General features: G+C 39.6%; 1 protein-coding gene across 1 annotated transcript in view; it reads right to left on the bottom strand.

The window, feature by feature from the left end:
- Positions 1–265: 265 nt before the first annotated feature.
- Positions 266–23,595, bottom strand: part of RPGR (retinitis pigmentosa GTPase regulator) — a 60,537-nt gene continuing 37,207 nt past the window's right edge. Inside the window, exons 8-14 of the mRNA XM_075059710.1 lie at positions 19,223–19,378; positions 18,548–18,672; positions 17,205–17,387; positions 9,600–9,786; positions 8,649–8,758; positions 3,659–3,724; positions 266–2,760 (exon numbers count right to left, since the gene is read on the bottom strand). Of these exons, the coding sequence (XP_074915811.1) occupies positions 676–2,760; positions 3,659–3,724; positions 8,649–8,758; positions 9,600–9,786; positions 17,205–17,387; positions 18,548–18,672; positions 19,223–19,378 (2,912 nt within the window). The 3' untranslated portion in view covers positions 266–675. The remainder of the gene's footprint in view (positions 2,761–3,658; positions 3,725–8,648; positions 8,759–9,599; positions 9,787–17,204; positions 17,388–18,547; positions 18,673–19,222; positions 19,379–23,595) is intronic.

Raw genomic sequence — 23,595 nt, 5'->3', positions numbered from 1 at the left:
TAAGCTGAAGTCATTTTGAAACATCAAGGTCTCAGTTTACAGAAACCAAGTACTGACCAAATACTGGCACACTGTCCTTTCTTAAGACTTATCTGGCATTTTCTAACAAACTATTCATCTATAAGAACAAATGAATACATTGGCCTAGTAGAAATTAAGAGGAAAAGAAGACAATGGTGATATAGTTCTCAAAACTGAATTTTTATGATTTATTGATATTCCATTCATATAAAGGCATATCAACATGTTAGTTACCCCATAATCAAAACTAAATGTTTCAGTTCCAGAAATCTGATTAAAAAGGCAATTAAAATTACATTGTTACAACACATAATTTATGCCATCATCCTAAAATTATGACAAAATTTGTGTCAAGCAAATGCTTTGTCTCCCAGGGAATCACTTTCTGCAACTTTAATAGTGTTGTACACAGTAAAGATGAAAGAGATTTCACCAGAATTTATGTCTGATAATTTGGTCTGACAAAAATCACCAAACTCTTAATGTTTTCTGTAGCCCTTTAGGAAACTGGCACTTAGTGTTAGTATAATACATTTATTGTGACAAATTTTTTTTAAGTTACTTTAAAAAAAGAGCATTATAGCTAAATAAACTTGGTATGGCACAACAATATCCTGAATGAATCTGTTTGAAGTAAATCTCCAAAATTCTGTACTATTTTAGTGTCAAATAATGAGGTAGCACGTTGTTCCAAAATTGTTCTGAATTGTGTAATCCATTCATTACATGTTGTTTTGTCTTTACTTTCTGTTCAGAGCTCTGTACAGCACTTCCTTTCTTCTCCTGCTTTCTGTTTTTATTATGTCTTTGTAGATGCTTATATTCTTTTTTTTTTCCTCCAACATTTTCTTCCTCCCCTTCTTCTCCCTCATCCTCCCTCTCTTCTTCATTTTCTCCCTCCCCCTCTTCTTCATCTTCATCCTCCCCCTCTTCTTCCCCCTCTTCATCCTTCCCCACTTCTTCCCCTTCTTCATCCTCTCCTTCTTCCCACTCTTCTTCTCCCTCATCTTCATCCTCCCCCTCTTCTTCATCCTCCCCTTCCTCCCACTCTTCTTCTCCCTCATCTTCATCCTCCCCTTCCTCCCACTCTTCTTCTCCCTCATCTTCATCCTCCCCCTCTTCTTCATCCTCCCCTTCTTCTTCTCCCTCATCTTCATCCTCCCCCTCTTCTTCATCCTCCCCTTCCTCCCCCTCTTGTTCTGCCTCATCTTCATCCTCCCCCTCATATTCCCATTCCACTTCCCTCTCATCTTCCTCCTCCTCTGCCTCTGCCTCTTCTCTTGCCTCTTCACCACCCTCTTCCTCCCTTTCACCGTCTTCATCCTCTTCCTCTTCATCCTCCTCTCCACCCTCACTCTCAGCCTCCACTTCTGTGTCTTCACTCTGCTCCTCCTTAGATTTACCCTCCTTTCCTCCTTCTACCATTTCTTCATCTTTCTTCTCCATTTCTCCCTGACTCGCTGTTTCTTCCTCTTTAAAATTACCCTCTTGATGTCTCTCTTCTGTGCCTCTTTTGTGATGATTCTCTTCAGTCTTTGCCTTTCTCTCATGATCACCTTCCGCTTCATACTGTGATGCAGCTTTTTCACTTTCTTCTCCATTACCTTTCTCCTCTTCATCTCCATCTCTTACTATTGAGGTATCATCATCATCATCTTTTCTAACCTCATTTTCATCTTCCTCCTCTCCAGATTCTACTTCATTATTAGTTTTTTCATCCTGGTTCTCCTTTTCACTTTCACCCTCTTTCACTCCCATTTCACTTTCTTCACTCTTCTCTGCCAGATAAAATTTTTCATACTTAGCATCTCGCTGTGGGGCCTCATCAGGTTTATCATCAAATCTCTTCACTTTTGTTTCCTCTTCACTCAGGTTTTTTATACTGGTCTGTTCTGCACTCTCTCTTTGTTTATTTGTATCTTGCTCTTCTATCTCAGTATCTCTTTCTTCTAAATCATTCACATTTTCTACTACTTCTATTTGCTTCTGTTTTCCTGTATCTTTATAATGATCCTTGTGCATTTTTCTCCTCTGAAGTACATATTTTGCAAAATCATTACTACTTTCCTCACTTGAAGATGATGACACAGATACTGCTATTTGTTTAATGAATCTCTCCTGTTTCTTAAGTTCTCTCTGTTCTTCATTACTTTCCTCCCCCCTGACATATATTTCTCCATATTTGTCAGATGTCCTAACTTCATCCACTGCATCTTTACTTTCTTGTTTAACAGGTTTTTGTTTTTGTGCAGTTACTGAAATAGTCACTGGTTTGTTACTGGCTGCAGCAGACAGTATATCTGTTTTAGTGGGGTGCTTAGATTTAATAGCTTTTTTTAACTTTTCAGTGGAAAAAAATAATTCTTTAGTCTTATCACTGGAAAGACCGTAAGATGTGTCTTGTTTTCTAGGTTTAAGATTTTCTGCATAGTCTTTCTTCCTTTTCACTAATTTGAGTTGATGTTTAACAGTTTGCTGAACATCAGACTTCAGTTTGCTAGTACTGTATGCCTGTTCTAGTTTATCTTTTATATGCTTTTTATTAGCCTTAATTTTCCCCACAAAGGCATCATAATCATTGCATTCTAGATCTGAACCATTTCCAAGAGACACTGCATTTAAAGACTGCTTTTGCAAAGAACCATCAGTTGATTTTGGACCCTCCTGCATGACATTAAGATCAGTCTTTTTCAACCCACCCTTACCATCACTTTTCAGTTTCACATTTTTATTGTTCTTCTATTCCACATGAGAAGCAGAAAATTAAAAAGAAAGAAGGAAAGCATTAAGAACAAATTAAATGAGAACAAATGGAAAAGACGACAGACACATCTGAGTAAGAAAAGATTTGTTTGATAAGGACTAAAAAATGGTATAAAATACGGAATATTTCAAATAAAATTAATGTAAATACATAACTGTTTAAAGAATGAAACACTTATTGAGCAGGCTAAATGCACTCTCCTGATTCTGGGATCAGTGTATTTACTACTGATCTAAAGCTACTTTGTCTTTTTTGGCTTAAATTTAAAATTTTCTTTTTATATACTCCATTTATCAATCATATTTTGTGTAATAAATTTTGAAATATAAGATTATGAGCTGATATTAATGTACCCCTAATATCAAAATTCTCACTTTAAAGTTAATACAGGATGGTAAGACAGAAGTTTCAATGTTATAATGGGATCAAAGTATTATTGCCCAGTGAATCATTACATTTTACTATAAAATTACATCCAGCATTTTGTAAACACGGTTACTTTACATATATTTTGACCTGGATTTTAATCCAAATATTCTAGTATCAGCAATTACTATACGTTACAAAATGTATAATGTAAGTTACAGTACTGCCCCTTCAATAGCAGTAGTATTATAATGTCTCATCTCAAACTGCTCCAAGCAGACAGACCCTTGCATCTGCACAGAGCCCCAGTGATTTCCTTGTAAACTCAGGGATCTACCCAGTGGAGCCGTTTGCAGGATCCAGGCCTAAAAGTTTCATGTGGGAAGTAGTCTATAGAAATTGAGGTTTACTTTAGGAGAATTCGGAGCAAAAAAGAGAAAGGAAAAATGACGCCCTATGAAAAGAGTTATACATTTTCTACATTTCAAACATGATTAATGACAGTACCTTTTGTTTTTGAACTGGTGATAATTTTAAGGACTGGTCACTGGGATTCAGCCTCATCATATGTGTCTGAAAAGAATCGGGATACAAATTAAAGAATGAAATGTAAGCTAATTAATAAACGTGAGTTAAATAAGAATGATACCTTATTTACATTTAATAGGTTTCTTCACAGGATCTAAAAATACTTCCCAAACATGAAGCCTGTCATTCTATTGTTCAACTATGTAAATTAAATTCTTCAGACCATTTAAAAATAATACGCTACAAGATGATATTTAACAGGTCTCCAGGATATTCACACTGGGCTCATTCAAGTGATCCTAGGATCGAGGGGACACCTTTTGTATAAAAAAAAATAAAAAACGGGTGCCTAAAGTTAGGCTTCCAAATCAGTGGCTTAATTTTAAATGACTTGAGCATCCCACAGCTCCCACTGTTTTTCACTGTGAATTCCTGTATGCTAAGCATATTTGAAAATTCAGGCCACCGACTTAGGAGCCTAATTTCAGACATATACTTTTTAAAATCTTGGCCAGGAAACAGTCAAGTCCTATACATCTAAGAAACTACAGAATAGGATATTAATTTCACAATCATTCAAAATTCTAATGCAGCTAAAAGAAGAGCAAAGATTAATCTATGGGAGCTTATACCACCACACTGTCTTGAGACAGGAGTAAGATAGCACTTTCTGAGATAATAAGAATAATAAAATAATAATAAAAAATTAATAAAAAAAAGGTGTGAGGAAATGCCAGGCAGCAAGACCCAAGTTTTGCTAAAGAACTGTTGAGACTAACGAGGATCTGGAGAAACAGTTGAGTCAGGGAAAGACATTGAAGATGAAAGCTGCAATTTCAACTGTGATGTTTTTACTAAATTAACCCGCACATTTATTTGATTTCCAAGAGTCACGATCCAGTTTTGAGAACACCACAGAGGGGAAACTGAGGCAGTGTCAGGGTCCAAAACAGCTACAGCATGTTATCATGAAATATGTGAACATCTTACTACCACTACACATACGGCTTGAGGAAAAAGACTGTAAAACTACCATTTTTAGCAAACAGTTCAATTCAGCTTTTAATGAGCCAACAGTTCACCATTCTGTAACCATCTACAAGTACACTTTGAAGGCCCGCTCCATGCATCACAGAGTTCTGACTACTAGTGTAGTGCCTTTTTCACTTAAATATGAAGTGGAGGGAGGGGGATCCTCAGTTTCTCCCATGGTCACAATCAATCCCCTTTAGGAAGAAAATCTGTCACAGCTGCAACAAGATCAATCTCCAATTGAATGGCAGTAACTAACACCTAATCCCATGATCAGAACTATGTACAGAACTGCTGATTTTCCCCCTGAACCAACAACATTTTAGTTTCTAAGAGAGTTTTTAAAAAATATAAGTACTCACATATTCCTTCTATTAACACCATCAAAAAAACACCACCAAAGCCTACAAAAAACAGTCATTGCTGCCATTTAGAATTGGAGTAGCTGTTCTGTAAACAGACAATTTAGCGCCAGGAAGAATAATCACTTCTATTTCCATCTTGATACATTTTCCTGAAACAGATATCTTTTCAAACAGCTATTTAAAAATATATACCTACTATTTCTATATCAGTCTATTAACAGAAAGGCACTTTTGAATTTGTCATAACCCAGTATGCAAAAAACAAAAACAAAAAACACAAAAAAAGTGAAAATATGCCTGGCGTACAGACAGTACATGATGAATGCAAGATATTAAAAACAGATTTCTTCATGTGTTAGTAAATTCTTCAAGACCTATTTTAATTTGTATATTTGGCAATTTTTACACCAAATATGTATGGAGTATTTTCACCATTCTTTTACAAATATGGTATATTTCAGGGAAGTTTTTTGTTTCATTTTAAAAAAAACAAAGCTCTTTCTCTTATTCCATTGCTACTATATCTAAGTTGCTTTTACAGAAGAAATTCCTAAAATATTATCTGTGGATCACTTTGGGGAACATTTTTTATTTTATTTTTTAAATATCATTTACATACAAAAAAGAAAAAATGATACGTTTTTTAAAAATGTAAATGATTAAATTAGCAAGGAACTCTGGCCAAACTAATGATGGCTCCTGCAAAACACTGCATCAACCAAAGCACATTTGGGAACATAGATACATTATGTTCACCATGGCACCAATTCAACACAGCACTTAAACATGTGCTTAAGTCCCACTGAAGTAAAAAAAGAACACTATTGCCTCTCCATAATGCTGATCTGAATTCACCAGCTTCTAAACAATGGACGGGGCTGAGAAATGCTGTAGCATGCCTGGATAGGATAGGAAAGATATGTCGGTGATGCATTAAAAATTGTTTAACATCCCTCCCAAAAAAAAATTATAGCAACATTTTAGGGTTGGGAAATACTCAAATGCTCCATATTTGAGATCCTTTCTTTAATCTCCTCCACCTGTATCAAAAAAGCTGTGCCAGAAGCATATATTATATAAATGAATAATAAAAAAGGTAGAATCCTCTGAGTCTTCCCTCTGCATAGTAATGTTGTCACATAACAAATTATGACAAACTGTAGCCTTGAACAATGGCAGCATGAAACACTCACTGTGTGATGAGAATTAGTGGTACACAAAATATTTTATACCAATACCACTTGAATAAACTTTTTGCAATAAAAATATCCAGATATTTTCAATGAAATGAGAGATCAGCACATTTCAAGCATCTCTACAGTAGTCTTCAGGATTAAGGGACTTCATATGAAAAACTAAGACTGTCCTGGTAAAAGAGGGATGGTTAGGTGTCTTGATAAGGTGGGAGTGTTTGAACAAGAAGAATGATGAGCTGACTATAAAACAGTTTCTTCCTGTCATCAGGGTAACAAAATTTTTCAGATATATGCAAAAGCAACAGCCTTATGGGCGCTGTGATGGGGTGCCTACTCCACACAGGCACAGAAGTGGTTAATCAGGCCCCGGCTGCGGCAGAGCAATGGAGGGGTCCTCTGAGTGGCCCAGAGAGACTGCATGAAGCAAGGCCAATCAGCGAGGAGTTGCCGGGAGCAACCAATCCAGGCCTGGCAGTCTCAGATAAAAAGGAGCTGCAGGACAGAATAGGGGCAGTTGTTGCTGGGAGCCCAGGGAGTAAGGACTGCATCCCTGGAAGGCTGAGAGAACTGTAAGCATCTTGGACAGAGCAGTGGCTGGCTACTGGGACTGAGGGTTTGGCTACACTTGCAGCTGTACAGCACTGGGAGTTAAAGCTGTCTTCATACAGTTGTGTAGGGAAAGCGCTGCAGAGTGGCTACACTGATGGCTACCAGGGCTGCAGTGTGGCCACATTTGCAGTGGTGTTGGGAGTGGTGCATTAGGGGCAGCTATCCCAGCGTTCAAGTGGCTGCAACATGCTTTTCAAAAGAAGGGGGTAGGGTGGAGTGTGACAGAGAGCATGGGGGAGAGAGAGAGAGAGAGGATTTTTGGAGCCAACACTGTGTCAGCTCCCTGCCTTGCAAATTCTGACCACTTCCCCCAACCCTCTCTCATTCACTCTTAAATGCAAATAGCCTTCAGACCAGATAAGCAGCTGTTCCAACGGACTCCCCATCCCGCCGTGCTGTTCCTCTCCTCAAGCAAACACTAGCTGTGGACATTCCCTGCCTGCCTCTGCTCGAGCAAACAATTGCTGTGTTTGTTTTTTAGATAACCAGCTCCGGGAGCCCCGAGTTCACAACAAAACAAAGAGAGTTCTTTAGTTAAAAGCATTATGGGAAAATTCCGGAGGTCAGTTACCGCGTAGTAAGATTAATCACTGTTTACACTGGCACTCCAGTGCTGCAGCAGCAGTGCTATTCTCTTTATTCCTCTCATCCATGTGGAGTACGTGCAGCGCTGTAGCCAGGGAGATACAGTGCTGTATGTGCCTTGCCAGTGTGGATGGGGAGTAAGTTACAGCTCTGTAAAGCCACCACCAGCGCTGTAACTCTCAAGCGTAGCCAAGCCCTGAGCAGCTGAGTGCCCAGACCTGAGGACGAAGAAAGTGCTGGGGCCACAGGGAAACTGACCAGGGAAATAGAGCAGCATTGACAGAGGTTACAGAGGAGCAGCAGGAGGCTGCTATTCACTGGGTTCCTGGAGTAGCAGGCTTCTGTCCCCCTCACTTGCTGCTGGGGAAGTGGTTGGACTATTGGACAGAAATACCCAACCCCCCTCCCCCCGCCATGAAAGGGGATGACATGGCTGGAGGGCTGAGCTGCAAAGAGGACGCTGCAGGTCTGGAAGCTAAGAAAGGAGCCGTAGGCAGGAGCACAGACAGACTGCCAGTGTGCAGACCTGGGTGGGGACGTGGGTGTTGGCCTTGAGCTAATCCCCAGCATGGCCAGGAGGAGGTAGCAGCCGAGCTATGAGGGCCACGCCCTGTAACAGGCTCCTATGATGAATCAATTAGGAAACAAAGAAAAAGCAAGAGGTACACATACAGACATCAGTGAGTATGGTTATCACTACCAACCTTCAACCTTTGCAACTACGATGGCTAGTACTATGTAGCAGGACTCTGTGCAGTTCTTGCTTAGATGAGAATAAAATTCATGCTACCATTTTATTTTTTGTTTTTATCTATTTCTTCTCTCTCTTTCTTGAATTAATGATATCTGGTTTAAACACAATTATAATTTTGGATTGTGATTATTAATATTCAAGAAAAAATACCTATTGTCCATCATGGGAGACATGAAAAGTCCTATTCTCTGAGGAGGAAAAATAAAGAGGTGGAGTCCACTTACTCAAACATGCCAAGGACATAAAAGTCCTTGTAATAACAGACACCCCAGACTGGGGTCTGTGCTGGCATAAAGGGAGCCCCTAGAACTTGGGGGTACCAAAGTATGGTGACTACTTTTATTACAGTCATATCACAAAAAAAAGTGACTGCTATGTTTTCCCTCAAAATGACTGCTAAGCCACAATTTTAGTAGTGGGTATTTTACCATATTTAGAACATCAGTTGTGTTTCCAAGGTTTCTGTCATCACTTTCCTTATCTGAATCTTCCTCCGTGGTACTTTCGTCAGGTTTATCTTTTTCCTGCTTCCGATCCTCTTAAAAATAAAAACAAGAAAATATAAAATATAAACAATAAGTACAATAAATTGGAGCAGGTGATATATAGTAAGCCAAACATCACCCTTATGTGGTAGGGAAGTATTATTCTCCTTATACAGATGGTGCCTTAGCTCTCTGACATGCCCCATCCCCTAACCCCAGGTGGCAGCTCCTCCACATTAGTTTAGGTTAAGACCAGGATAAAGTCTAGCAGAACAATGCATCCTAAGGCATTGCACGTCTCAGCTTGTATTTGCAGATTTTCAATGCAAAAGAGTCATTTGGAGCAAAGTTCCTTTTGGGTGAGCCGTTTAGTAATATTGTACTTTTTAATTTCCAAGGAAGAAACAGTCTTGTGGTTAAGGTACAGAATTGGGAAAGACCCAGGTTCTCTTCCTAGTTCTGCCACGGACACTTGTAGTGTCACTTAATCATTCTGTGCGGCAGTTTCCTTACTTATAAAACAAGGGTAACAATTACCTACTTTACAGGGCTGTTGTGAGGCTAAATGCATGCAAGTTTGAGGTCTTTAGATAGCAGGAACTATAGCTAAACAATAGCAGTTGTTTTTTCTTTCAATTAACCCTCTTTGCAAAATCCTTAAACATCTTTTCCACGAAAGGGCTGGGGAGGAACAGATTCCCCAGCACTACTTTCCAGCCTTTGTTTTTGTGCTCTGAGTCTGGCCAGCAAACACTGGGTTGAGACCCAGGTGTAGTGCTCAGCTGCAAGTTGTGAAGGTCCTCAATCTTCAAATGAGTGGTTCTCTCACATAAATACAAACAGTATATATGTAGCGCTTGGAAGACAGCAACGAACAGAAACATTATGTTTCACCTGTTTTACAGTCCACAGTAGAGTCAACAGCTTTATTTGTATTCACTTCCGTTACATCAGGATGGTTTGTTGTTGGTAAACCGAGTGGGACAGTGTTGCTGGCAGCACGTAAAGAAGGTTTTAGGGAGCCTTCTCCCAACGGAGGTAACGTTCGCACCATTCGACAAAACTGTTCTGGAGATTTTTCCTTAAGAAAATATTTTAAAGAAAGTGTTGACAACATTCTGAGACCGATAAGAGAAAATCACCTTCTCATACTTTAATTACAGTATTTACTAGAGGAAAATATAGTAATTAAGTATGATAAAAGCTGTTTGTACTCTTCAATTATTTACAGTCCTAAAAAATGGACAGGTATATTAAGCTGATGCTTTCCACACAATATTCAAATAATTATTCAATATCTTAAAATAAGCAACAATAAAAAAGAGCTTCTATTATGATTTTAAAAGAATGAGAGTTTATTTAATCCACAATTTAGGTACACAGAATATTTTCCCTTTATTCTGTATTTATCTATATTCTGTAGAATGGAAACTAGATTTCAAAATTCGGAAGGTATCAAAAGGGCACAATGGCCTTCAAGGGATATATCTTTTTAATATTAAACTAACGGTTATTTGAACAGACCAAAATTCAAAAGTTCGCACATTTCTACACTCATTTCAAATGTAAGAAACTGTAGAAATATTATAGTATGTTTCATTACAGGATACATAATAATAGCATCAGAACTTAGCATAAACAAAGCTTAGAAGCTGGTTTCTGAAGAAAAATGGGCTTGTGTGATTTCCTGTTTCTTCATGATGTATAAAGAAGGCCTGAAAAGTTTCTCCTCCCCAATGCTAAAGTCATCTCCTTTTTCTCTTCCTGGTTTTCATATTATAAATTCAAATGTTCTCTACACTGTTTCTCCACCTCCCCATAAGACACTGTGGACAACTGGAGAACTGGTGGTTTTATGACACCACAGATCTCAAGGAAGCAAAACCTTATTACTTATGAGGAACAAACCAAAAACCAAACACCAATTTAACTCACACATTAGATAAACAGCCAAGATCTCCTAATTTACTTCTCAGGGGCCTCCAAAGGAAGCCTCTGGAAAAACAGGGAGGTGAGATTCAACATTCCTGATAACTCTAAAAGAGAGGAATAAAAAGCAGCAGGCTCTTACACATTGTTAAATTTCAGGCCTCTACAGATCATAAAAAAGCAAACAGGACAATTACCGATTTTCCTCAGCATCAAGTAAGGAGAGGTTACTCATCTTGTGCAGTAACTGGAGTTCTTTCAGATGTGTGTCACTGTGGGTGCTCCATGTCAGGTGTGCCTGCACCCTGCACCTTTGGCTGGAGATTTTGGTTGCAATACCCATTCAGCCTGCACATGTGTCCTACACATCCTTCTGCCCCACATGCAGGATATATGGGGCTGCCCAAGTGAATCACTCTCAGTTCCTTCTCTACCATAAAGTCCCATCAGGGAGACTCGGAAGCAGAAGGGAAGGAGGGCAGCTAGTGGAGCACTTACAGGGACACACATCTCAAAGAATTTCAGTTACTACACAGGGTAAATAACCTCTCTTCCTTCAATTAGTGTTGCTGTGAATGCTCCACTTCGGGTGACTCCCAAGCAGCACCCCATAAGGAGGTGGGAGGTTAACAGCAGAGGAAGGAACTGCATTGTCTACTGCAGCATCTGATCTTGCAGCAGGAATGAAGGCATAATGGTTAGAAAAAGTATGAACAAAGGACTATGTTGATGTTCCACAGATCTCTGCAACTGGTATGACTTTAAGTAAGGCTACAGATTTTATATAGTGCTCTTATGGAATGTGCTATCACTCTCGAAGGAGGCTGAACCTGAGTTTGGTTGTAACAGACTTTAATACAGCCGGAGATCCACTTTGATAAACTTCTGTTTCCAAATTACCAATGCCCTGTTTCTGTCTGCAGTGGATACAAACAATCTAGATCTAAACAGCCCAGTCCTAGATAGATAAAAGGCTAATATCCCTCTAACATTTAGGATATAGAGTATAGCTTCCTGACTCTGATGTGGTTTTGGGGGGGGAAGGGGAAACAGGAGATAAATAGTTTAACATGAAATTCTGATGACACCTTTGGTAAAAATCTTGGAAGGAGCCACAGCACACTTTGTCTCTGGTGAATACCATAAATAGGGAGTCTGCCATTAAAGCCCTCAATTCTCCAACCCTGAAGGCAGACATGATGGCCACCAGAAAAGCTACCTGAATTGATATATTTAATAAAAAACACACAGCTAGTAGCTCAAAAGGATGTTTCATGAGGCAATTAAGAACTAAGTTCAGGTCCCAGCTGGGACAAATATCTCTGATTTGAGGGAGAGAGATCTGATAGACCTCCTAGGAATCTTGCCATGATTGGGTGAGTGAAGACCGAAAAAAAACCCTATGGATAAAGTAAAAAGCTGTTATTGAAGCTAAGTGGACCCTAACAGAATTCACAGAAAATCCTGATGTTTTCAATTCAAACAGGTAATCCAATACCATGGGAAGAGAAGAGAGAGTCAGTGAGATCCTAATGTTACACCAAAGATGCTATTTTCATTTCAGGAGGTAAGTATTTCTTGTAGATTTTTTTTCTACTATCTAATACAGTGCTCCTCACTATTTTTGAAGGGGGGGCCACTTTGGCAATAAACCTTCAATGTGAGAGCCACATCAACTACTAAATTAACACATTGCTTCCTACTCCTTGATGATGTAATCTTACAGAACCACTTGAGTAAACTTTAAAGAGCAGAATAATGCAAAACTTGCTTTAAAAACTGGATGAGCGAAAGTGTACCTGTTCCTCCTTGACCATTTATGTAGTAAACTGTCATCACAATCCTAATAAGGCAGTCCAAAGGTTTGCTGGTCAATTGATTCCTCTGTTTTCTTTTCACCCCTCTGGCTGGGGGTAAGGGCTGCAGGGTGGGGCTTGGGATAAGGGGTTCAGGGAGCAGGAAGGGGCTCAGGGCTGGGGCAGAGGGTTGGGAGTTTGAGGGCTCTGGCTGGGGGTGCAGACTCTGAGGTGAGGCCAGGGATGAGGAGTTTGAGGTGCGGGTAGGCTGTCCCGGGGCTGGGGCCAGAGGACTACCCCCAGCCCTCTTCCTTCCGACAGCACCTAGCTCTGGGGAAGGGGCCTCTCTCCCCCCTGCCGGCAGGCAGCCCAGAGCTCTGGGGGACGGGCCCCTCTCTCTCGTCTGGCAGCAGGGAGCTCTGCGGCCAGGAGAGAGTCCCACAGCAGCCCTGCAAGCCCCAACTTGCTCCCCTTCCCAGTTCCTGCCCACTCTCACCTCCTTCCTCTCCAGGTCCCTGCTGCATGGCTCTTTATAGCCTGCTGTGCGGCCATGCAGCTTAATGGAATTTAGCAAGCTGAACTTAGGGTTGATGGGAGCCACCACTGGCCCACAGGCCTTGCAATGAAGAACACTGATCTAATAAAACATGTTGTACTTATGATGAACAGGATCTCTCTATGTCAGAGAACCTTTGAGGAACCATACTTGGAGACTCAGAAACTGCAGGTTGGAGTGAAGTGTTTACCTGGCATGCTGAGTCAGCAGACGAGAACTGACTAGAAGATGCTATGGCAAGCCAGAGCTGAGTCTAATTAGACAGGGATCCCAAACTTGTCTCAATAATGCTGGTGCAAGCACTATTAACCTGGCCTGATCTTGTGTGACCTTGTTGAGAACCTTCAACAACAACAGTGTCCGTAGATAAGCATAGAGAAGACCCTTGTCCATGAAATGAAAAAAGTGTCTCCTATGGACTGGGGACTGAGACCTCTCTGGAGCAATACTTGATGCATTTTGCATTGGCTGCTGTTGCAAACAGATGAACCTCTGGGAACCCTCAAGCTATGAATCTGTGTCAAGGACTCAAGAGTCCAGTTATTAATGGTAATTTAGGAAGAAATCTCTGCTAAGGTCATCTGCCATGGTATTCTGAATACCAGGGAGGAAAGAAACTGCAACGACTATCTGGTTGGCTATGCACTAACGCCAGAGTTTTGATCACTTCAGCACAGAGATGGGGAATGTGCTCCTCCCTGACGGTTGATATAATACACGTATTCCACACTGTCTGTCATTATCTTTACTGACCTGGCTCTGATTAGAGGTGTAAATTTTGACCACTCTCAATTCCAGACAATTGATGAGGAGGAGCTGTTCGTGTAATGACCATTCGCCCTGTATCTTCTGAGGTCCCAGATGTATCCCCTTACCCAACACTGAATCATCTGACATTATCATTATGGCAGGAGGGTGCTGAAAGAATGCAACACCTGTGCAGGTTTTGGTCAGGTCCTTCAATCAGTTGAGTGATCATAGAACCGATTGGGGAACAGACACTAACCTGCCTAGAATGTGCTTGCTTGATTTGTAAACCATTCAAAGCCATCCAGAGAGACCTTGGAAATGTAATCTGGCATGTTCCATTACAAAGACGCAAACTGATGTGTGTCCCAGCAGTTGATGACAATCTCTTACTGTTACTTGAGGACTGCTGTGAATCCTTGAGATAAGACTCAGTGTGAGATATCTGCTGGAAGAGATGCATGTTCTCCCTGTTACTGCATCCAGGCAAGCTCCTATGATGTCTAGATACTGTACTGGAGTCAAAACAGACTTTGAGGTTGAGTTGAAGGCCCAGCCTGTGGAACAGAGAACACATCATTTTTACAGCCACCAACATTTCCTGATAAGATCTGCCCCAAATCAACAAATCGTCCAGATACCGGGAAATGATTATACCCAGACGACGTAGGTGGGTGGCAACTACCACCAGAATCTTTGAGAATACCCTTAAGCAGAAGATAGCCTGAAAGGGAGCATGTGATATTGGTACGTGTTTGTTGTTGATTAGAAAATGAAGAAACTTCTTATATGAAAGGTGAATAGTGACAAGAAAACGTGCCCTGTAGGTCAAGAGTCACAAATCTTGGTTTCCTGGACAGGGGCTCAGATGATCTATGGTAAGTTGAATTGGGGGCTGGGAATGATCTTTGTGCCCTCTGAGACCTCCTAAATCTCCTCTTATTTACAAGTGACTAAATCAGGATCTCAGCATGGCTTTTGAGTCCTTTAAAATGTGGAAAGATGTATCCACGGAGTCTGAAAAGAGCTCGTGAATATCAAAGGGAAAGTCCTCAATGGTACTCTGGACCTCTCTTAGGAAGCCTTACAACAGCTGCAACCAAAGACAGTTTTCTCAGACTGTGCTGCAGTACCTGAAGCATCCAAGGAGACCTGGAGCAATGTCTTTGCCAGGAGTTGAACCTTTTGAATAACCACCTTAAATTGGTCATGATGTTTCTTTGGCAGATGATCAATAAAGGAATTAAATTTGTTGTAATTCAAATAGGCATACTTCACCATGAGCACCTGATGGTTCACTATTCTAAAATGAAGTGTGGCTCAAGATTTATGGCCAAAAAGATAGCACTTCTTGTGGTCCTTGCTGTACAGGGTGGACTTTGAGATATATTGTTCGCCCCACTCATTAACAGACTTCATTACCAGAGAATTTGGCACTAGGTGAGAAAATAGAAATTATGATTTCCTGGAAGAGACATAATACTTTTTAATCCATCTTCTTGTGCATAAGCAGTGCGGTAGCTGGTGTTTGCCAAACGATCTTCACGGGTTCCATAAGAGCTTTATTGACCGGAATGGCAATCTTCAATAATTTTGACATAGGTAAAATATGTAGGAGTTTAAGGTGTGACTCCTGAACTGTGTGTCAGCAATTTCATCAGTTCCTGTAACTATCTGAAGTCATCTGCCAGAGAAGATGGTGGAGGCATCACAACTTCTTCAGATGATGAGAAGAAAATATTTGTAAGAGGTGTTACCTCCTTGTCTGCCCTTGATTCCAACTCCATGAAGGTTCCCTCCTCTGGCATTCATGGTGCCACAGGTGGTTGGGGAATGTACTCGTCTTTGCTTCCTTCGGTGGTGTGATAACTTCATCACAAAATTGTTGACAAAATGCCCATAGCTCCCAACAAGGCCACTGGTGGGGGGGCATATGGGAAAGGTGGAGGCAACCATCTCTCTTCTTGCCACATGGGTGTCCTTTGAGGTCTATCCTCCTCCAATGCCTCAGTGGAGAAGAGGCAGCAATGTATTCTAGAGTAGATGGGGGAAGCCTGTTCTGAAATTAGAGAGTCTTAGGAGTCCTCTTCAACGTATCCAAGCGGGGGAGGAGGGAAAATAACTGTTCTGCTTGTGTTGTAAATGAGGGTGAGTATGATATTCTAGATGATGGATGGGGTCAGTGACCAAGTAAATCTTGATGAGGGTAAACCCCCAGTACCAGTTAGCAGAGGAAATTCTGACTCTGAAGATACGAGAAGATCCTTAGAGTATCTAAATTCTTGAGGTACCTACGGCATCAACGACAGGCACAAGCAAGAACCTGTGGAGGATGGCTTTGGTACTGATGTAGCTGGCACCAAGTGCTTGGCATGGGAATGAGTAGACTCTAATTACACCAGTCAAGCGGTCTTTAGTACCACAGATTTCCAAGTGGCCAGTACTAACTGATGTTCAAGGATGAGACTAAAATTCTTCTCGGAAGAGTGTCTATAGCTCTGGGTATGATACCTGAGTTCAGAACTGAGTCTGTCTTTGAGGACTGACTCCTTGAAGCTGTCTGCCCTGCCTTTGCAGTACCAGAATCACTTGGACCCCGCATGATACTCCCCTGGGGACCTGAAGTCTACATAGTCTTGGCCACTGGTGCACAGGAAGGCTCTCTCTTTCTGAATAGAGGCACATGTCAAAGCTACCTCTGCTGAGGTCTTTGGTCCATAGATGCAATCAGTGCAATGATAATGCCTCCATCTCTATCGACCTTGTGGATGGGGCACAAGCTGTTCTGGGAGATCTGTATACAGGGTGATCTTCCACCCTGGATCTGAAGCCAGTTTTAAGGCTTGCTCCATCATCAGGAGCTTAAACTTGATCTCCCTATTTTTTCAGGATCTCTTGTTGAAGGAAGTGCAGATTATGCACTTACTGAGAATATGGGTATCTTTTAAATCCTGTGGAACCTGGATTACCCAAGCAAAATAACAAAAAAATGACCTCTAAATAGGGAAAGATTTTACATCAATATTTTTTTAAGAGAAAGGATAAGAAAAAAGGGAATTGCAAACACTATAAAATAACTAACTATACTAACTAACTGCTGAATAATAAAGAGAACAGGCACACAGTCGACACTGTCTCAGGCTGAAGGCAGCTGAGAAGGAACTGAGGGCAGTTTGTCTGCACAGCCCCATATAGCCTTGCTGCAAGGCACAAGGATGTGTGGGGCACCTGAATAGGCACTGTTACCAAAATCTCCAATGAAAGGTACAAGGTGAAGGCACATCTGAAGTGGAGCACTCACAGGCATATTACTCAAAGAAGAACCTTGAAATACAAATATTTATTTCAAAGAGGGATATTTATCTGGTGAGTGTAAGCTATAATTTAAATTTTTTTTTTTAAAAGGTCTCTTTTCTTGTAAAAAATCATGGAAACTTAATAAATGTCAAAAATAATTAGCTCTGAATTTACCCTCTCTCTCCGTCGCATTCGAGCCGATAACGTTCTCTGCAAGGTGTTAGTTACTAACGAATCACCACCCAGTTTAGAGATAGTAGCAGCCAAACAGTTTTCACGTAAATCTTCATGTATTTCTTCAGACCCTTTAGGCCTTGGAGTGGCAAAAACTAGCATGTGACAGCCACCACAAGCAACCTACAGTGCAAACACAAAAGGATCTCATTGACCTGCATTCATCTTCTGGACCAAGGACTAAGAAACATGTTAGAAGCAAATGTTTTGCTCCACACTTTAGTTACAGACTTCAGCATGTTAAAGTACAGACTGTAATCACTGATGTTTATAAAATATATAATGGATTGAAACTTTTTAAGTACAATATATTGTAAAAGAGAATAAAACTAGCCAACTCTCTAGAAGCAAGCAACAAATTCTGCATCAATTTTCAAAGAAGTTTAGTAAATCATTTTGATGTTAGCCAATATGACATATACACAGTGTTACCATCCGTTGTAAACTACCACAAGTCTCATAATATCTGATGTTTTATCTAGAGCCCTAGCGAGTCTGGGAGACAAGTTATTACATGAGAATCTCAGCTTTCTTTTTTTAAAAAAAGTTTCTATCCCTCATAGTCGTACAGCAAAGCTTGAAAATATGACCCAAGTTAAAAACAGAAGCAAATAAAAAGAACCCAAAATGTTTTTTTTTGTTTTGTTTTATTTAATTGATCTTTTGGGGCCTGACTCAATTTCTGAATGTTTGGAGCTAGCATTCATTACTGCAATTTTCTTCAATACCAGCATGAAGGCTAAAACAATAACCTAAAAAAACAATATTGCCTCTCTTTTCTCATCATGTTTGGATTAAAAAACTAATACATTTTCCTTTTATTAAACTTTTGTAAATAACCTAGATTATAAATAATCTTTGCTATTAAAGCAATATACACCAGGTGGTTTAGGTCCACACATTGGGATGGAAGGCTATTCCTAAAATTAAACTACCAAAATGTTAAAAAGTTTTTTGTTTGAAATGTATAGATTCCTTTGAAGTGTTTGCAACCTAAACATTGCAGTGTTGTGGAAGTGCACAACAATCTGAAAGAAGAACTGACTAGTCTATTTTTATGGTCCAAACTGATCACAGAGCAGGAAGTGAAGCAGCAGAATGGGAAGCAGTAAATAAAACAAAACATTTTAACATTTTTTCAGTATTAATCTACAGTATTAATAAAATACTATAAGGAAATATTATAAATATGATTTTAAACTGTCAGATTTCCCTTAATAAGATATGTTTATAAAGTATAAGCATTTCAAAGTTTGAAAAAAGAGAACAAAGCAAAGCCTTACCAAATAGACTGCAAACTTCAAGAAATTAGAACATAAGGTGGGTACGAATTGATTAGTAAAATTCTCTTCGCCAAGTCCTAACTTGCCATGTCGTCCATCTCCAAAAGTAAACATAAGGCCATTGTCTACATGGAAAAAAAAACATGTAGAAGGTGCATTAAAAGCACATGACAAAATTGTTATAAGAGCAGAATTAAATATATTTTGAAAGAAAAGTATATTTCATTTTCAAAAATCAAATCTGACCAAAGATTTGTATGATTTTTAAACTGCTGAATATGGTCCAGAAGATAAATACATTTTCAGACAAAAGTATTGACTGAGATTGTTAGTCTAGGTAACCAAAAAATAAAATACTAAGAAAAAATACAATACAACTGTATAGCAAAACTGAGACTCATGCAAGAGTGTCAGGCAGAAGTTTGTGAGGCTACAACTTCCTTAAGAGGTGGTGTGGTCTATAGGAATAAGTATATACGGAAAGTCAAAAATAGGATTCTTAAATTCCAATCTGGCTCTTCCGCTGACCGCTGCATGGCCTTGGGCAGTCACTTAACCTTAAATTAAATCTTCATGTTTGTTCTTCACTGTGCTTATTTTATAATAAAAAATCTATATAATGAATGATAATACATTATCATTTAAAGTACATTTCAGAAGTTTCAGCATACATACCTGCTATTACAGCTGTATGATTTTCCCCACATGCAATGTTACATATTTTATGCCTCTTCAGATGCTCCACTGCCTTTGGTACCGAGGTTTCAAAAATAAATGTACCATGTCCAAGTTGCCCATATTGTCCAAGGCCAAAGGTATATACATCAGTTTCTGAAAATTGTACATGGAAAGTAAACAAACAGTTAGTTATAATTATAATCTCACTACTGGCAAAACAGAAATCAAATCACACTGCAACTTCATGAAAAAAGTTTTATGTTTTATTAATTCATAAAGTGCAATCACAACGAAAGAGAAAAATCAAAAGGAACATGAAATGAAAAACCACCCTCCCTCCGAAAGATTTAACTAAATATACAGAAAATAAACTGGTACAAGTTGCTACGTATTTTATTTTATGGCGTATTTTCAAAATAAGTTATTGACTAAATGCACATGTGAAAATCAGCCAGTGAAAATTATACAATGTTATATATTACAGCTGAGATGAACACAAGCCCACAATTATTAAAAAAAAAATCATTATGTATATTTTCTTCTTCAATGGCCAAGTCTTGAACTTCTTGCCACATATAAAGATCTATTGCTGAAATATTAAAAAAACACTGACAATGTTGTTATTGCAGTATATCTGGAAACTCCAAGCTTAAATTTTCTTCTTCATATTCATTATCCATACAACCACCAGCAGGTATCAGGAATATTTGCTTTTATAACATTTCTCTCTGTTCAAGAATCAAGGTCATTCAGATGGCAAGGTTACATTCAGCAGCTAAATAAAAGTATTTTTAAATACTTTTATGTTTACATATGTTGAAAATATCTGATGATTTTTTAAGTGGAAGTAAAGGAGCTCCACATCTCGCTACCAAAAGGAAGAGAGAACTCAAGACTTCTGAATGAAAGTGAATATGTCTGAATGTACATTGTACTCCCACAGGAAATCAAACTTAAGTAGAAGTCACACTGTACACCGGCAGGACGACCAGGTGCTTCTCCCACTTGTGGGGTGGAAGCCAGACTGCAGCACCGGGGCAGGAATGCCTCCTACCCATGGAGGTAGACACCACACCATAGCACTAGAAGCAGGAGAAGCACAAGCTCCTCCCACCCCTGGGGAGGATGCCAGGCCATCACACCAGCCATCTATGTACAGTAACTGAATGCTTTTTTGCTGCATTCTCTGAGGAGCAATAAACTGGTAGCACATTTAAACACAAATCACACATTACATTTACTCCAGCGCTATCTCCCAACCACTCTCCCTCCTTTATCTTGTCTCTCTTGTGGGAGAAGAAAAGGGATGGGAAGAAAACAGAAGTGGAGCAGACCCAGCATTACTAGCCTAACATATTCATTGACTTTAATTGCAACTTCAAGTCAACAAGAAATACAGGATCAGGCCTTGTAACAAAAAGCTGAAAAACAAGTATTTTTGCTTACAGGATATCTTTTCCCATCATCGCTCTTTTAAAACAGTTTTAAGAGTCACTTCTGCAAAATCAAAAGACCGTGAAATATAAAGAGTAAGCCTTTTTTTTAAGTATGCAAAACATTTTGTAAAATTATCTTCCTACTAAATTTAATATTAAAAGCTCCCTCTGCTGGAAGATTCAGTGCTAGGAAAAATATCCAGAAAGGGATTGCTAACAAGTAAAGTAAAATAAGAAATCAGAAAGAGATCCCTTAATTCCAATTAACAGAAGAATAACTGACAGATACCTAGACATCCCAGATATGAATACATATTGTTCTTGAAGCAGATATTTTCTTTAGTCAGAACTGAAGTCTCACCCTCAATTTGGCAAATGGATTTCCCAGGATGCATGACATCATAAATTCTAATAGCCTTAGGAACACTCAAATATGTCTTGAAATTTCTCTAGAGACAAACAGACCTTTGTCATCCTTGCTCTGATGAACATAATGAGTTTAAGTGAAGTTGGATGTTTATCATATTGTTTGCTAAGTCTAAACCAAGGTATGGAACATACTCTTCTCTAAGGCAATTTAAGCCTCTCTGGACATCTGTTCTTTCAGTAGTCAGTTGCCATGGAATGAGAAAAAAAAGAATGCACAGCTTTCTCAAGCGAGTTGCCAACACAGTAGGACATTTGCCAAAGACTAAGGATGCAAAAGAAAAGTCAAATACAGGTAATGATCCTCTCTAACACAGAAAAGAAGGCATTTTCAGTGAGCAGTCTTTATGGAATACATAGAAACAAGAGGGTCAAGCAAACCATCCCTTATATTTGTAATGCAATTATTGAGGCCAAGGCCGGTATTCTGAATTTTCAGAGTGCTTGAGCCTATAATAGAAGATACCTCTCAAAAACCCCAACCAAACAAAAACCATTAGGGCTCAGGAAGTATTGGGAACAGCATCTCTGTTTCTGATACTACTGAGGAACCACTTCTGTTACTCTGCTCGAGATAGAGAAGGGTTATGACTACATCCCTCTCAGCAGTTTCTCATGAAAGGGCTCCCTGTAAAGGGATGAGAAAGGGACAAAGTTTTGTTGCAAAGGCATAGCAAAACTGTTCCAAACTATCTTGAGCACTTACTGTTGGACATGATTCCATTCCATGCCACCACAACAGAATAAAGATGGCCCCCTGCAAAAACTTAGTAAAATGGGATAAGTTCAAGATAATTTGAGTTAGGACTCAAGCATTCTCTTTGACAGCAGAAAAAGGCCCAAAGGTACAAGCAGCATAACTGTGCTTCTAACAATAGAGTTTTAGATTTTTTCAAGCCAAAATAAGGTTTAAGATTTCTTCTTGTCAGACTGGCTTTGGAGCAAGTTGACAGGATTTGTGATATATGAAATATTTTTCTTTAAAAAGGGGAGCGGTTTGGCAAATGACCAAGGACTTCAATCTTTCTTCTTCTCTATCACCTTATTCATGATATCTCCACCTTTGTATATATGTCAATAGATATAGCAGAACACTTCCTCCAAGTCTCACCTCAAAGTGGTAGCTGCGATTATAGATGACGCAGCTGTAGCCAAAGAGTCCAGATAGCTTTCACATTTTTGATTTGCTGTGATGGTGAATAGAGGAAATAACGGTGTAGGGAGAACATGATTCCTTATAGGAGTGCTCCGTGGCTCAAGATGAGCTCCATGCATTCCCCGATGGCTAGAGATTTCTAGAAGGATCCAGGTTTGGTGTGAAGCATGCAGGCACATTCCAAGAGTGTGATTACATAATGAGAGAGCTCAAATATTACAAATATCCCTTCCCTATCCAGATTAGCCTATAATTCCCATTTGCCTCCTCATCTTTGAATTTCAGGAGACCTTTGAAAATGAGCTCTGCATATTACCTTAATTTCCTCCTTTCCTCAGGAAAACTAATTTTTCCCAGATCATTTTGGGCAGCTGAACTTCAGTTAATTCAATTATATTGCCCAATTCCATTTTTCCTTGCTTGCTTCTTGCATCATAGTATATTCTGGCTTCATACAATGTTTTGTTTGCTTGATTGGGTATCATCTATAGGCAGTAAGAACTTCAATAAAATCTGTTCTATTTGCTCAACTTCCAAGAAGAACAGCATTATAGTTGACAATAAGAGTAGAGAATAAGGAGTTTGGTCACTTCTGCTCTCCCCATCCTGAGCCTGAGGAGGCAGCCCTCAGAAACATGTAGTAGAAGGCAGTTATCTGCATTCATGGAGTATCAGGAGTGATTTGGGCCTTACTTAGCCTGCCAGTGGGGTGAGAGAACAGGGTATACTCAGAATCTGTCCCTTTATGCCAAACAGCGCACCAATAGTATCTTCTCACACACAGCTTCACAGCTGCTGTGCCTGTTATTCTTGCTTCATGTTCTTAAAGCTTTTTTATCACAATTCTTAGAGACAGATGAGTTATACAAGAAGATCTGGATGACCTTGTAAACTGAACTAATAGAAATGGATAAAAATTAATAGTGCAAAGTGCAACATCCTGCCTTTGGAGACTAACCAACAGAAATTTTTGTTATAAGCTGGGGGCGTATCAATTAGAAGCGACAGAGGAGAAACACTTGGGTCACTGGTTGATCACAGGACGACTATGAGCCATCAGTGTGATGCGGCCGTGAAAAAGGCTAATGCAGCCTTAGAATGCATCAGGTGAGGTATTTCCAGTAGAGATGGGGACGTGTTAGTACCATTGTACAAGGCACTGGTGAGACCCCATCAGAATTGCACATGATATTCCAGGTTTCCCAGATCATTTAGGAAAGATTAATTCAAAATGGAAAAGGTGCAGAGAAGGGCTACTAGGATGATCCAAGGAATGGAAAACCTACTTTATGAGAGGAGACTAAAAGAGCTTGGTTTGTTTAGCCTAACGAAAAGAAGGTTAAGAGGAGATA

This window comes from Chelonoidis abingdonii, chromosome 1, assembly GCF_003597395.2.
Source record: "Chelonoidis abingdonii isolate Lonesome George chromosome 1, CheloAbing_2.0, whole genome shotgun sequence".
NCBI lineage: Eukaryota > Metazoa > Chordata > Testudines > Testudinidae > Chelonoidis > Chelonoidis abingdonii.
The sequence above is the reverse complement of the archived record's forward strand: the minus strand, read 5'-3'. Positions and strand labels throughout refer to the sequence as shown.